This window comes from Pristis pectinata, chromosome 23, assembly GCF_009764475.1.
Source record: "Pristis pectinata isolate sPriPec2 chromosome 23, sPriPec2.1.pri, whole genome shotgun sequence".
NCBI classification, from domain to species: domain Eukaryota; kingdom Metazoa; phylum Chordata; class Chondrichthyes; order Rhinopristiformes; family Pristidae; genus Pristis; species Pristis pectinata.
This window is the reverse complement of record NC_067427.1, coordinates 13270022-13286994: the sequence shown is the minus strand read 5'-3', so window position 1 is coordinate 13286994 and position 16973 is coordinate 13270022. Positions and strand designations below refer to the sequence as shown.

The 16973-nt window shown below is 38.4% G+C and overlaps 1 protein-coding gene across 1 annotated transcript in view; it reads right to left on the bottom strand.

Moving 5' to 3' along the window:
• ccdc180 (coiled-coil domain containing 180) overlaps nucleotides 1–16962 on the bottom strand; it is a 68751-nt gene extending 51789 nt beyond the window's left edge. The window contains exons 1-10 of the mRNA XM_052037466.1: nucleotides 16867–16962; nucleotides 14117–14224; nucleotides 12439–12629; nucleotides 11161–11249; nucleotides 9378–9487; nucleotides 8868–8996; nucleotides 5927–6037; nucleotides 4895–4990; nucleotides 3915–4078; nucleotides 1627–1737 (exon numbers count right to left, since the gene is read on the bottom strand). Coding sequence (XP_051893426.1) covers nucleotides 1627–1737; nucleotides 3915–4078; nucleotides 4895–4990; nucleotides 5927–6037; nucleotides 8868–8996; nucleotides 9378–9487; nucleotides 11161–11249; nucleotides 12439–12629; nucleotides 14117–14179 — 1064 coding nt within the window. The 5' untranslated portion in view covers nucleotides 14180–14224; nucleotides 16867–16962. The remainder of the gene's footprint in view (nucleotides 1–1626; nucleotides 1738–3914; nucleotides 4079–4894; nucleotides 4991–5926; nucleotides 6038–8867; nucleotides 8997–9377; nucleotides 9488–11160; nucleotides 11250–12438; nucleotides 12630–14116; nucleotides 14225–16866) is intronic.
• Between the last annotated feature and the right edge of the window lie 11 nt (nucleotides 16963–16973).

Genomic DNA, 16973 nt, shown 5'->3' with positions numbered 1-16973 from the left:
CCGGAGATGGAAATTAATAAAAGTAAAAAATGCTGGAAACATTCAGCAGGTCAGGCAGTATCTGTTGAAAGGGAAACAGAGTTAACTTTATCAGAACTGGGGAAGAGAGGAAACACTAACAAAGGATCACAGTCCTGAAAAGTTGCCCATTTTTCTTTCCACAAATGTTGCCTGCATTTTCTGCTGTTTAAGAGAGAAAACAAGTTAATTTTTAAGTTGCAGAGGCAGAAGGGGAGGGGGAGAGAGAAAGAGAATGCATGACATAGGGCAAGGCCGAAGTTACTGTGGGTTGCTGTGCAAAAGTCAGTGGTTGATGGTTTAAAAGGGGCAGTTAGAGAGTGAGAATACAAACAAAAGACCAGAAAAAAAAATGGAAAATTCAGAGCCGTAGGACATGACCAGCTAATCAGACTGCACTAATGGAGAGAGGTAAACTAATATCACAGATGGATTACTTATAGCTTAAATGGCCAGTTCTGATACACAGAGAAAGCAAGGTACCTATAGTTGTAGAATTTGATATTGAGTCTAGAAGGCTGCTACATGTCCAGATGGAAGATGAGGTGTATTGGGCCTCATTATAACAGTGCAGGAGGCCACAGACAGATAGGTCAGTGGTAGTAGGATGGAGAATTAAAGTGGCAGGCAACAGATCACCACTGCACACTGAACGTGGGTGCTTTGCAAAGCAGTCATCCAATCTTTGTTTTCCCCCAGTGTACATAGTGAAGATCGAATTTGGAAGAAGCATAAATGAATCTCAGCTTTACTTGAATGTATTGTTTGGGTCTCTGGATGGTGGGAAAGGAAAAGGAAAAAAGACAGGTGTTGCCTCTCCTATGGTTGCCTGGGCAAGTGCTATAAGAAAGGGAGTGGAAGGTGGGGATGGAAGAGCAGACTGGAGAATCTTGAAGAAAACGGGCCCTTTGAAATGCTGAAAAGGGAGGTGCTGGTGATAGAATTTTGTTGAAGCTGGCAGAAATTGTGAAGGATAGTCCATTGAATATGAAGGCTGGTGGGATGGAAGTTGAGGACCATGGGATCTCTATCTTTGCTCTGTCCAGGAGAGGGGCTGACAGCAGAGGTGTGGGAAATAGTTGAGGTGCAGTCAAGGGTTCTGTCAACTATAGTCGAATAAAAGCCATGATTCAGAAAGAAGGAAGACATCACAGAGGCATCTATGTGGAAAGTCTAACCATCTAAACAAATACGATGGCGATGGAGGAATTGCACTTCACATTTTATGCCCCTCTGTTTGTATTCTCACTCTTTAACTGCCCTAGTAATCTCCTGACTGGATGGCCTCTACAATTTATTCCTATGGCAACCCCGGCCTAACTCTTTCTTCTTTCCATCCCTTTCCTTACCATCTCTGCAGTTTAAAACTACCGTGCTTTCTCCCTTCCCCAGTTCTGAGTATTAAACCTGAAACATTAATTGTTTCTCTTTCTACAGATATTGCCTAACCCACTGAGTGCTTCCAACATTTTCTGTTTTTTATTTCAAACTTCCAACATCGGTAGTTTTCATTCACTGGATTTGTACAACATTTCCATCTCAATCTGAAAACGTACGCTCATATTTCAGGTTGGACCCTTCATCAGAATCATTGTTTCTTAAACTTACACTATCTCCTCAAGAAGCTGCTTCCGTTGACAGTTTAGACCTTGCTGTTGTTTCCTCAATAAGTCCTCTTCTGTTGCCAAACCAGCTTTCCAATCCTTTGCTAAATAATCTCTGTGAAAGGAGCAACAATGCAAAAAGCCAAACATTGACACAAAATTATTACTTGTAGCTAAGCAAGTAGCAATGCTGAATATTGAATACTGAAAACTGTTTGATGCCACGTAATACTTTTATGATCAGTTCTTACAATGATATTATTGTCTGACGTAGAGATTACAATGGACAGCAATCCACATTAAAGAAACCATTAATTATGTACTTGGGCAATTAGAGCAGAGGGTCAAAACTACTGAGATATAGATGGATGAAAGATGTAACTAACCAACCTCCAAAAAGAATATTTTCAATTTTTAAAAATTAAATAATTAACAAGAAAAAGGATGTGCACACACCATAAGTTTTCAGCACCATTGTTTACAGCACCATCCATATTAGGGAATGAGACAGATGGATTGCTTCAAGAGTACAGTCACTACCATATAAAATATATCAAGTAAAAACATAAAGCGAAGTACCATGAAATGTGTGAATGCTTATTCTGTACTTATGTGGAAATCTAGAAAAGGCATCAACCTGAAATGTTATAGAACATAGAACACTACAGCACAGTACAGCCACTTTGGCCCATGATGTTGTGCCAACTTTTTATCCTGCTCTAAGATCTATCTAACCCTTCCCTCTCCCCATTTCTCTATCATTCATGTGGCTATCTAAGAGTCTCTTAAATGTCCCTAACGTATCTGCCCCCACAGCCTCTGCAGGCAGTGCATTCCATGCACCCACCACTCTCTGTGTAAAAGAATTTCCCCTGACATCCCCCTTATAACTTCCTCCAATCACCTTAAAATTATGTCCCCTCGTGTTAGCCATTGTCGTTCTGGGAAAAAGTCTCTGACTGTCTGCTCGATCTATGCCTCTTATCATCTTGTACACCTCTATCAAGTCACCTCTCATCCTCCTTCTCTCCAAAGAGAAAAGCCCCAGCTCACTCAACCTATCCTCATAAGACATGCTTTCCAATCCAGGCAACATCCTGATAAATCTCCTCTGCACCCTCTCTAAAGCTTCCATATCCTTCCTATAATGAGGTGACCAGAACTGAACACAATACTCCAAGTGTGGTCTAACCAGAGTTCTATAAAGCTGCAACATCACCTTGCGGCTCTTGAACTCAATACCCCGACTAATGAAAGCCAACACTCCACACGCCTTCTTAACAACCCTATCGACCTGCGCGGCAACCTTTAAGGATCTATGGACGTGGACCCGATGAGTTATCTATGTTATCTCTGTCTTTTATCTCTACAGATACAACCCGATCTGCTAACTTGTTGCTAGCATTTTCTGTTTTCATCACAGAAATCTGCTGAGCGATTACTTCACAACCATCTGTGTCCTAACACTGGACTCCTCATGGTGAGGGAACAAGAACCTGGGTAAGATGTTCTGCACTTATAAAATAACCAAATAATTCTATTCCTGACAATGGAAGGAAAATGATGCAAGTTTATTATTTTGAAAAGATTTTTTGGTACTTTTCCTTGTTTAAGAATATGCTTGTGAACTAGAATTCTTTAAAAAGACTCCAATAGATTATTGACAGTTTTTTTTAAAGTGTTTAAAGGGATTAGAAGTGGTTGAATATGTTTTTGTTTATGCTTTTTTGTGCTTTAAATTATTAGAGGTCTTTGGATGTTTCTGAATGTATCTGACTTCCTGTGAAGTCTTCTCAAATAGAAAGGGTGGTTTTAGTGCTTGACTGTTCCAGCTAAATATATAGCACAACAGAGCTGACTTTTAATTTTCTTTTCTCCCTTTTGTGGGTATGCCTTGTTCTGACCGAACCACATAAGGCTTTTTACTTCTTAATACCACTATGTCTCCTAGGTCCTTGTCCTCCGACAGTTTCTACCAGCTCCCATTGACAGGATCATCAAAATTAAATATGGATTTTTTAAAACCAAGGTCTGTAGACAGCCAAATGTGCTCCCCACTGACCACATATTCTTTATCAATAATTCATGAATCTTGAAGTATTCACACAACTTGGAGCTTAACATGAATGAGATGAAAGTTTTGAGAAGTAATAGTCAAAAAAAAGTTAATGTAATAAAAATGGGGGCCTATCTTTACTTTCAGAATCATGGCTATCAGATTAACTTGTTAGTGTGATCATTATATAAGTTACTTCTCTACACACTTATAGTATTGGCAACAAAAAGACTCACTTTAATTTCCAAAGAATGTCCTGCTTCTTGTAGGTTTTCAAGTCTTCAACTTTAGTGTTCCATTTCTGCCAAACTGATATCTCTTGCTTCAGGTCAGCCTTGATCAGATTTACATACAATTTGCTCATTGCTCTGCGATTTGCCAACAAGGCCTGGTTTACCAGCTGTGCAAAATGGGAATGAATACAATAGAATTATTAGCATGATTTAACATCTTGATATAAATATATTTGAAGCAAAACAAACATCTTCTTTTACATTTATTTTGACAATACACAAACTTCATTATCTCATCTTCTTGCATTTAACAAATAATCATCAAAACTTCTGTTGACTCTTGAACCAGACTTTGCACAGATGAAAATTGTCATAGCAACATTTGCGCAGTTTGAGGGAAAATATCATAAATGTTTTACCTACTTGTAATTACTGAAGGCCAGTTGAACACATAGGAATCAGACCAGGGACCAAAGAATGATTAATGGATGTTATTAATGTAAATATACATCAACCAGATGGGAAATGAACTAATCATACATCTCTTCTTTATCAGTTTCTACAGTGCCTTATGCTATGGTAATGCTGGCTAGAGACACTTTTTGTGTACAACACACTTTATGTGATAGCAAGAGATATTACTTCTGTGACATTTTTAAAGGACACAATGTCCAGTGTTCTTCATCCAGAGTATCGTTGGAGTATGCTTTGTTCAGATTTGTCAATACTTGACAAATCCTAACTGTGGAATTAAGAGACCCAAGCCTGGAGCCACCCGTTAATCATAACAACTAAAGGTAGGTGACCATGTCTGGGTCTATCATGAGGTGAGAAGAGCTGGGTCAGGAGGAGTAGGAGTGTTTTCGGCAAGTCTAAAGAACGTGCATGTAAACAGCCTGTGGTGCCACCTCCATTATTTTCCCCATCCAACAACCTGCTATCACATTTCTGAAAAAAAAATCATTTAATTATTTTCTTCTTACCATTGCTTCTTTATCAATAAGTCGATAAATATCACCTGCTGGTAAATAAGCGATCTTTTCCAAAGTCTTCATGCAGTCCTTAAATTCTGCTGTTATCTGAATCACAGATATACATTTATATTATTGCCAGTTTGTATTTGCAAGATATATAATAATGATCCACTTTTGATTCTCCTGAGATCCCCACCAATGTAAAACCTACTCAATTCAATTCCATGTGTTACCAAGAAAAGGCCGAGAGCTGTTGTAACAGTAAAGACTACAGGATCTGAGAACAGCTCAGCTGGCATTCCCCAGACAATGTGAGAAATTGCCCAGATATATCCTGTCAACATTACGAGGACAAATCCATTTTGTCTAATCATCACCACAACAGTCTACTCTCAATCATCAGCAAAATGATGGAAGGCATTGTCAACAGTACTTTCAAGTAGCACTAACTTACCATGAACTTGATCACTGATGTACAGTTTGGGTTTACCAGGAATACTCAGCTCCAGATTCCATTCTAGTTTTGGTCAAAACAGAGGTAAAACTAGAATGGAATCTGGAGCTGAGTAGTCCTGGTAAATTCCTAAGGTGAGGAGATCTGCCCTTGACATCACTGAAGCACCTGACTGTAGGATGACTCAGTAATATGTAAATGAAAGGGAATCAAGGCCATTGTTTTAGGAGTTCCTTGAGTCAGTGACCTGGGCTCAAAACTCTTTAAGATGCCTCATCAATAATCTTTCCTCCATTATAGTCTCAGAAGTGGGTATATTCATTGCAGATTATACTTCATTCAATTTCCTTCACAACAACTCAAATGTTGATAAAATCCAAGATCTGGATAATAGTAAAGAATGGGCTAGTAAATGGCAAGTAACACTTGTGTCATACAAGTGTCAGGCAATGCCCACTTCCAACAAGAGAGTTTAACCAAGGGTCTCCATCCTGAAATAGCAACACTGTTCCTCTTTCCGTAGATGCCGGTAAGTGTTTCCAGCATTTTTCTTGTTATTTCAAATGCCCAGCATTTAAATTACTTACCTGGTTCACTCTTTCTTTTTCATATTCCTTGAAAGTTTCATCAAGTTTTTTGACCCGATCCCTCCTCAGTTGTGAGAGTTTCCTTATGCTCTCCCATAAGTCATTTAGATTCTACAAACAGAAGTAAAGCTTGTCAAACAAAGATAAATAGGGCCTCTACGTTAAACATTGTGTTAAAAAGAAATAATCCACAATGTTTAAAAAGTCTGGTGTTTTAATAATACAGCAGTTAAATCAGTGAATGGCTGACAAATACAGATCAAAAGGATGATGACGACACTTCAAAGCTAACTGATCAAGTGAAGAGTTAGTTCAAAAGATCAGTTCATGAGAACTGGGGGTAGGGGCAAAACCAGTAGTGTTTCAACTCCTGATCAGTATTTAGTTTTCTTTTATTCTTTCATGGGATATGAGTGTTTTAATACCCAAGCCCAATGACTCTGGACAAGGTGGCGGTGAGCTACCTTCTTGAAGTCCTGAAGCCTGTGTGGTGAAAGCACTCCCACAGAGATTTCCATAGTAGAACAGCCAAAGAGTAATCACATCTTCAAGACAGGTGAAGAAAGAAAGGGAAATATTGCTTAGTACACAGAAAACATTGGAAATATATCTGAAAATGAAAGGTAGGTTGTGTTTCATGTTTCATTAAAACAGGGATTCAAAAGCTCACACTAACTTTGTCTTTTAGGTGCTCATCATTCCATTGAGCATTTCAAACATGTTATGAATTTAATCAAAGATCTTAGACCATAATTGTGCACCTTCCTTACGCTTGGTAAGAGCTACAGAAGGAGTAGCCATTAGGAGTAATGTACAACTCATTTCATTAAGAGTGGCTCATAAAACCCCATATAGTTCCTCTGCTGGAACACAATGCCCTACATTATGCAAGGAAACTTGGTGAAATAAGACTGGCATTAATATTATCATGAAATTTGTACAGAACCCCAAAAATTATAAAAATAATTTTTAGCTTTATAAGCAAAGCAGAAAAAGATTTTCATACACACAAAAGGTACATTAGCTTGGAGCACCAGATCTCCATTATCTGATATTTGAATTGTTATAATTATTCTAAATATGTTATAGTTGTCCAGCAGGTCAACAGATTACATAATTACTTACTAACATTTTGCAGTAGCTAACTAATGACCAACAAGAGAGAAATCCTCAAGGAAGTGGAGCCTTCCAAAGCATCTCAGAGTTTTCCAATGTAAATCAGCACAATCACAGAAATCTTTGACAAGGACAAATGCTTCACTTAATTTGCTGCTAAGTACTGGCAGACTGAAAAAACTGGAGAAAAGAACTGGAAAATCCAAACAGAAGGATAATCGCACCTTGGCAAAAAGCATAGGTATCCACCCTTCCATGATTTGGACTACAAGGCATATTGAGTACAGGTAGCAGTGACATTATTTATTTTGTAATTTTCCTTTGTTTTTAATGATTCAATTTTTTTGTGTTGTGTCCCTCAAAAAGGTGAATTTTAGTTAAGAATTTTGTTTTATAATGCAGGAACAATTTACGAGGAGTGAAATTGATCTCTGTATTATCTACTTTTGTTATTAGCAGCTATTGGTTATTTTGATAATGCCTCTGCGGACATGACGATGGGCAAGGGGGAGTGGGTGAGGGAGAGGTCAGTCTGAGAGATCTGTCTCAAACTACAAGCATAATTGGGACACAGAACAGAGCCAGACCATGTACCTGTCACAGTAAACAAGGAGGCCTTTAATTTCTTTATCACAGGATTGTTGCAGCTGCTGATATGTGTACTACATCACATGGCAATACTGATGCATCAAGGAGGTCACAGAGGCTCTGATCATTAGGATAGTTGAGTTCAGCTCCTCTCTTTAAAGGGAGGAGCAGGCAGCAGGTGTGATAGGCTTCACAAACATTACAGGCTGCCCTATCATTTCTTCTACTTAGGCAGTCCCTCAGGATCAATGATGATTGGCTTCCAATCTGGTTTTGTTCACTGATGGGTCAGGTGGTGTCTGACGGGCTGGCTGGCCAGGTAGTTTGAGGTGGTGTGCTCATTTTGCCATTTACGCAGGGCTTCTATGTGTTCCTTACCTGCTTATAACTAATCCCCCTCACTTTCTACACCCACTTTATCCCACTATCTGTTCTGATTTATGAGGCACATTTGGTGTAAACCTCTGCACATCTCCTGATGCAGAGTTCTCCCAGCTGTGGAATTAACTAAAACACAATTTGCAGCCATAAGCCACTTCCAGTTCCAAAGGTGCAGGCTCATATTTGAAGATTAATGGCCACTTTAACTGGTACCAGATACAACAGACATCGGGGTGCATATATCAGCACCAAGGACAGCATCAGTGTCATCAGCACAGGTTGATTGCCCCATTCGTGGTAATAAGGACTGAGCATGAACATCCTGCACAATTTCCACCAGCTCAAATGGACACTGCTAGCTGCACATTGTTTCCTACGTCTGTTTCAAAGAATTGGCCTCACACCTCACACTTTACACATCCCCTGTTTTACAGATGTCAATGTGGATTTTGTCCATAAGTCAGAAAATACATATAAATCACTCAATATAGTAACCATACCTCCACAGTGTTGTAATGAATAACATTAAAAGCACAAAAGACCAATAAAAAAGAACAATTACTAAAAGTAGCGAGAAAGAGGAAACTAGTTCTGCTATTCATTGGTACAAACATATGTATGTACGTCGGACTTTTGAATTTAATAATATTATGGGAGCTTGTTCATATGTAGGGGGTGTTCCTACATTGGGCATTCTTAACCTGGGGGTAGCCTGTATTAATAAACAGTGTACTTATTTTGTTGAATAAGTGATTTATAACTCTGCATTTGACTACAAAGCAATTTACATAAAGTTCATGTTATTATATCGACCTACTGCTTGTAGAATTGTATTTATCAATAAAGAAAACTATACCTCAAACGTCAAGGTAGGCAAATCGCTGTCACCTTCTATCCTTGACAATAGTTCATGAACATTTTGGTGAGACTCTTCCATGTACTGCAGTAGCTGCTCTGCAGCTTCAGTAAACCGCTTCTCTAGGTCCTAGGAATATCAAAAAATAAAGCTTATTTCTGTTCTTAAAATTTGAATAGGAAAAATCTGCATTTTGAGGCAGCAATGAGATATTGGAACTGTACATAGGAATGGCAGAGTGATATTGGACAGTATTAACTTTTTTATGTCACATCAAGGTTTTTACCACCTCAGGCTTGACATGAGAATTTGAGAGAATAGAAACACCATACTTTGTATTTAGAATGAATCCCTAAGTATGCTGTCAAAGTAATTAAGTGGAAAGTACATGACTGAAGCAGGTGCAGACCACAACACATGTCCACAAGTCATACTTTAGTGTATCCAGTAATATGATGGGAAAAAACTGTCTTGACCCAAAAGAGAGAAATAAAGACAATGTTATCATACCCTACTGATGATCATCAGTTCTTGTTCCAATTTCATCATTGCCGCCTCATGGCTTTTCTGTTTATTTTCTGTCATCTGCTGAATAATGCTGGAGCCTATTTTTGTAGGAACTGTAGTTTAAAGGAAAATATCATCTTTAGTAACACATCTTAACCAGGCACCTAGAAATTCTTTCTCACAGCAGAACATTTTTGAGCAGATTTAATGGAATTTACTCAAAGCTTACCTGCAATTCAAGTCACACAGAATGCTAAATTTTTTTTAGGTTCTGCTAATGCACAGAGGTGCCTGAACTAAGCAGTGATGTTGTGCAATGTCACTAACAAAAAATTCATTTGTGTACGCTTTGCCAGCAAAATGGACAGCCCGCTCCTGTAGAAGCTGCACTTCCTATGACAAGTGAGGCTTGCTTCTGCATGACTCAAACTGCTGTGGAGTCTGACACATGAGTAGTCCCATAGATAGATTACCTTTAGGATATATACATAATCTTGCTCCTATGACAGCCTCACTACAGATGTCTTTTGAATTTCGCAGCACGTGTTTCTAAGACTTTTTTTTCCAGAAGTACAGAATGACTTGAATTTAAATTCCCCAACCTTTCAAACTTTTGTTCCATGGATCAAAGGTCCAGAACTCTGGCTACTAGTCCAGTAATTTAACCACTATACAGTGTACCCAATTAATCAATAGAGAATGTTTTAAATCCTAGATAAGAAGCAGGAAGATCTCCTGGCCAGGAACTGCAATGGAAAGCACAGCCCATTTTAACCAACAGGTCTTAATAGCAAACTACCAGCCACCTGCCCATCCATAAAGGATCCTCAAAGAAACCTTGCCTGTTTTAGGTCTACAAAAGTTTAGGGTCAACAGTTAAGTAGGGGGGTGTTAGCGGATGGTGGTGGGGCAGTGATACAGGGTGGGGGTTGCAGAGGGGATTCCATAGATGGAGAGGGGACTTGGGCAGTATTGGTCCAAGCTTTCTGTGTGGTTTCACTCAATTAAGTTACAGACACTCTACTGGGAGCCTGCCAAATTTCAATGAACAAAAACCCAGCTTATTAGTTGATGGTTAAAATAGTGTTGCAGCCTGCAAAATGAGGCTCCATTCTGGGTCAAACCAAGCAAACAATGGTATTAAAATTGCATTCTAAAAGAACCTTGTGTATTCATCCAGCAGCTGACCTTTGGAAAGTTAGCATTGGCAATACATTGGCATTATGCAATACACCACCATTATCAAACCACAATGCTCCTGTTTCTGTTAGATTGGTGGATTCAATCTTTGGCACCAATGGCAACAGCGGGTGAGAAGAATTGATTACAACATCTCTAGGACAGATAGTGAAATGCTTAGCACTATTCCAAGAGCAAAGGGTTGGGCTTGGTAACATGCTGGGCCATGCACATTAGAAGGCACTTAATTCTGCAACTGATCTTAGCCTGAGCAGCCAGTTTGCTACCTTTTTCCTTCAGGGCCATTAAGCTAATGAAGAGAGAAGGAAGTAAGGATCTTGTTCTTGTTGATCTCTACTTGTTTGTCCATCTGTGAACATCAGGTGAGAATAAAATTAAGGTTATCTGTCATATTCACTCAAGAAAGTAGGCTACTGATAATGAATGTTTAGGCTCAGCTACAAGTAAGATAATTTGGATGGGGCACTGAAGTCCTGAGTTTCAGTGGAATAGCAACCCAACATAAGACAGCACCTTAACGGGTGGGAAAGAAGAAAACTGGAGGAGAAAAAGTCTATTAAAAAGGCTTTTAACAAACCATACTTACCAATTATATCAGGAAGACCTTTCACTTCCATCACTGCATTGTTCAGCTCAACGACCTCTTTAGTTTTTGTGGCCGAAAGGACTGCATCTCTACAATGTCAGAGGGCAACAAGAGAAAAAAGATTGCCTTTTGGATGCTTAATCACATCAGTAAATAACAAGCACACATTTATATAATGTTTCTCATAACCATATGATTTCCCAAAACAGGCTAGTTATTTGAGTACTTTTGAAATGTTGTCAGTATTGTAATGTTGGAAAAGCCAGCATCTATTTAAACACAACCAGGCCCCAGAACACAGAGAAATAAATCGCCATGTAATTAATATCACTGATATTGGTAGAAGTATAAGCATAGCCTACAACACCAGAGGAACACAAATGATCTTTAAATAGTGCTGTGGGATCCTTAACATACAAAGATGGGATTCAGAACAGGAATGCACTTCTGATATTGTAGCATTCCTTCAACAGTGAACTGAAATGTCTGTCTACATTATGTGTTCAAGTCTCTGAATTGTGGATTGTACTTAAGACTTTTTAAACAGGGCAAGAGTGTTGCTGTTGATCTAAGATTGAGACTAAGAAGGCAATTTTAACCCAACATGTTCATGTACGAAGCAATGTATGCTGTAAATAACAGCCCAAATTAAGTTATTAGAAATGTAATCCTTATCATTAAAAGTAGTCCAGTAAAGTGGTTTCACTTGAACCCTAGCCTTAATTTTTTAGTTTTTGGGATATGAATCTTAGTTTTTGTATGAAGCCTCTTTCCCAAAAAAAGTGAAGAATACTGAAAGCAAAACAAAAATTGTAATAGTTTAAAATTTGCAAACGTTAAATTATTTTAAAACCTAAACTGTAAAATCATTTGTTCCCCCACTACACCATACTCAGAATTTACATTGTTGTCTGTCTTCCTCTATCTAAATTGTTTAGATCCTATGGTAGCTCCTGTAAATTTTGCTCTGTGCCCAGCAATTTGTGGGTCCACATCCTTTTTGGCACTGGGTTCCAATGATCAGAATTCTTAACACAAAAATAAGTTTTTCCTCACATCCACCTCTTTCATCTGAGCTTTACTTTAAATTTGTTCCAATGGTCCTTGATCCATCTGCCAACAGGAAGGGCCTTGGTCTATACACCCTAACTAAACATGTCACACTGGTTTCATATGTGACATGAAACTAGTCATGTCAACCACATGGTTTAAGTGCAGAGTGTATCAAAATTAATGTAGCTTTGAAAATATCACACTGTGATTGAGTTCCACTGTTACCTGCGCAACACTGGATTTTCAATGTACCCATCATTCATTAACCCCTCCATCCAGGAACGTCGACGTTGTGAGAGGATATACCCTACTGGTGTGTCCAAATTCCGAACGATGGGAATCCTCCCATTGCCAAAGCGAATATCATGGCACAGGGATTTTCTTCTTGTTTCACCCAGTGTACGGACAAGCTGAACCTTTACAGACGTGCAGAATTTAAGAAAATTAAAATGTATCTTTCTGAAAGGAAGATAATATGATAACAAACTAATATTTCTCACACTAATGAGACTAATTATATCTTTACTAGCTTCATGATGTTACTCTACAACGCTACCTCAGAACTCCGTCACACCAGGCTTCTAATTCCCACAGCAGCTGTTCAGTATCCTCAATGTGAAACTGCTAATTTAACCCTGAATTAGTCATTACACATTGTATTTACACTGCAGGAACAGGCCAATCATCCCAACATGTGGAGGGTTTATCTGGTCAAATCAATACTGGAGTGTGAAGGAATTTAATTAGTCTGGCTAAAATTACCTTAATTATCCCTTAATTTTATTACTAAAAGCTGTAAGGTTGCTGCTCTGTGTGGTGATTATTCTTCTAATAATGCATCTCAGATATATAAATTTCACAAATTACTGGAAAAACTTTGGAATTTTTGCTGACTTGCATTGTAAAAATCTGATTTATATGAATTTAGCCATACTCCTTCAATCATAATGATTATCAATAATTCTCCATAACCCTCTGATCTGTGAATCACAGTGATTAATGATTATTCTTTACAGCCTGCTTTCTTAATAGCAGAGATGCTTTCTGACTGGTTATCACTAACTGTGCTGTCCATTCCATTAGATCAGATGAATTAACAAGAAGAACATCCAGATCTATGTCACAACACTCACTCTGAATATAAGTGCTACCCATTCCACAACTCGATCAAAGTGAATATCTGTTCAGTAAATTAAAGTACTTTTTAAACTTTCTAAAATGTAAAAAGCTGCCAAACAAACCTCAGCAGATACAATAGGGCTGATTTTAATCCTGCACACTTATAAGGCAGGTCAGGCAGGTGATTAAAATAGCATTCAGGCCCTTCCTGCTGTATTCATGCATACTACTGTTTTAAGTGATGGTTATTCTACATTGTTAAATCATTTAAAGTTCAAGGTCTGATGGTATAACTTGGGCCACCAATGTGATGTTTTTCTTCTGATCACCGCAGTGACGTTCCATTCTGGGACAGGCACTGATAAAATTGTCCAGAAGGATAACTTCCTGAAGAGGATCACTGTTTTAATCTTTATTGAGCTTTTGTTTTGGGCCAGTAGGTGCAAGAAAGGTCCTCCAGCAGCCACAAGGAAAGCTTGGTCTCCTCTGCTCAGAACTTGCCTCCCCTTCCCTTGACCCCAATTAGTGATGGATGGCTCATTCTTCATCTTAATGGCAGCGACTATACCCACAAGTCACTCTCGTGCCTTTGAAATTACCTCTTCTCAAAGATGGCAATAAGGCTCTGGACTTAAAATGATAAAGGTCTCATATTAGCACAGTCCTGTCCCACCCACTCCAGCCATAACAAACTATGCTCACAAGTAGAGCACAATAGCTTTTACAGCATTAAGATGCACTGTGCTTATACAGTGATTAGATTAGGAAGCAATTTTGAGCATACCTCTGCGTCAAAGATTTGCCTGTAGACCTTTCCACTGGGTACCACACGAACCTCATCCATCATGGAAAGCCACCCAAAATGAATCAGCACCAGGAAAGGAAATAACTTCTAAATGAAATGGAAAGAATATTATCCAAGAAAAAAAATTCAAAAACACAGAGGCATACAATATGGTATTATTTGTACAATTTTATATCTGTTGTCTTTCCTCAAAATATCCCAGTTCCAAAGTAGTAATGGAACTATAAACAGTTCTTTGAGAAATTTTTAATTCTTCAGATAACCTAACTATAGTGTCCTGATTCATCTGAAGTGCACGTTTTCTAAAGGTCAATGAGCTAGTCAAAATGAAATATAGTTTCTGTAGTCCAGGCTTCATCTTATTCTGATCAATAATCTATTAGCCTTTGTGCCTTTCACTCTTCATGAACTACCAATTCAAGAAGGTAGGGCTATAATGCTCTTAATCACCACTTCTGAGTTGGGTCTGAGTTTACACCAGCCACTAAGCAAAACACAGCAGTTAATTCTCATCTCAAGGAGGGCAGTTTCCAGTGTAAATAAAGCTTCCAATGGTGACAATCTTTTTTTATAAATTAACATTTAGATTACTTGTCAGTCGAGAGTTAATAAGCAATAAACACAAAGAGTAGCTCTCTGGTTAGCTTAGTTTAAAACACTACAACTCTGCTCCACACCACAACACAACTTGCAAAAGTTCAGTTTTATAACATTTGCCAGTTTTTTTCCTAAATTTTCTCACTAAGCAATAAACAGCTTACACACATGGGATGCGTAGTCCAAGGTAGATGGATTAAAATCAGAGAACAATACAGCACAGGAGGCCTTTTGAACTTGAGCCATCACTTTGGAAGAGCTATCCTTGTCACCCTGTTTTTCTCCTGTCCCCTTTCCCTTTAGCCCTGCAATTTTTTTCTATTTTCAGAATTTGGAAAATCCTTTTTGAAAACTATTGTTAAATTCTGAGACAATCCAAATTGTTTAGCAGTGGTGTTGGATAGAGCCCGTAAATGCTTCCTGTCAATTTTGCTATGTTTTGCACTTTTTTGTCATTTTCCTACCATTGCATTTGGTAAGTTGAAGCAGCTAGTCTCTCAAGAACTGCGTGTGCACAGTAATTCTAAAAATTGTGCATACTTATCCTTATACAGAAGGAGATTTGACTCATTGGTTCATGTTTTTTCTCAAGAGAACAATCCTATTAACCCCATTCCCTCTCTATTTCCTTGGACTCTTGCAACTTCTCCACGTGGCCAAAACTCCCCTTTATTCAGTTTGCCACTTTTTTTACTGTAATTTGCAGTGGCTAATTGACCTACTAATAGATCTTTGGGATGTGGAAGGAAAATAAGAAACACATGTAGTCACAGAAGGAATGCACAAACTCCATGCAGAGGTCACTATTGAACACAGGCTATCCCTGGGTTATGAACTGGTTTCATTTTTACAGACATCCATAAGTCGACTTTGTCCATGTAAGAAAATATACAAAATCACTTGATATGTTAAGCATACCTCCACAGTATTGTAATGAACAGTGTTGTTGAGGACCAATAACATGAACATTTATTTATTGTCTTCCCTTGCCTAGTTACAATGGTACAGTATCAGGATGTCCCACGCTCAATGGCTGGTTTCAATGGCCTTCAAGTATCAGTGGATGTTACAGTACATTGTTGGACAAGTATCAGTAGAGGAGATTGTTTGTTAATTTTCGAAGTAACTCACTTGAATGGCTTCCCACAGTAAAACTGGCAACCTGTAAGCATTTTTTTTCAAGACTGGTTTTCATTTGAATTTAATAAAATTTATGGGAGCTGTTTGTATGTACAGGGGTCCATCATTCGGGTGTTTGTAACCCACCGAGAGCATGTATAGTTCCCAAGTTTTGAGGCAGTGATACTAACTTCTGGGCTACTGTGCTGCCCTAAGACACTGCAAGCAATCATACACAGGCACTCCTCAATTAGTAAACATTCTATTCATAAATCTTTGCTGTAATGCAGTTGGCTCTTTAGCATGTGTCTTCAATTTACAAATCTATTTTTATTACAATGAATACTGTGCCTCTCCATAATGGTAGCAATACAATATACCAAAACACATTATACATTTCACCCACCATTTTTTATTTACAAAATTGCACTTAGTAAGACTTTTTCCAGGAATCTTTTCATAAATGGAAGAATACCAAGTGAGAAACAGACCATTCAGCCCAACTATTTCATGCTGGGTTTCCTGTAAGATTCCTCCCACACCTCTGCATCTAACCCTGCTCTCCTATTTCTTGCTCCCTCCTGTATTAAGTTTATCTTTAAATGCATTTATCTTAGTTGTCTCAACTACTTCAGGTGGCAGTGAGTTCCATGTTGTAACTATTGGTGCTGGTTTTGGTTTATTATTGTCAGTTGTACCGAGGTACAGTGAAAAATTTGTCTTGCAATTCGATTGTACAGATCAATTCATTACACAGTGCAGTTACATTGAGTTAGTACAGAGTGCATTAAGGTAGTAACTAAGCCCTGGTTAAAGAAGTTTCTCTTAAATTGGGATTTATTAGTAAATATCTTATATTTATAGCTCCTTGTTCTGATCCTCAACCTCTCCCCCATCATTGGAAACAACTCCCCATCAAACCATTTCCCCTTTTCAATACCTCTATGCCAACCCTACCATTATACACAATTCAATGAGCAATGTTAAGAGGAAAATAACTTCACAGCCATTACCTTTGTGAAGATGCCCAGCTGAACTTTAGTTTACAACTTGCCTTTGCATGATTTAGAAGGGTTTTGAGGCGAAACCCCTTTCGAGGCTGCACGGTTGCCCTGGCAAC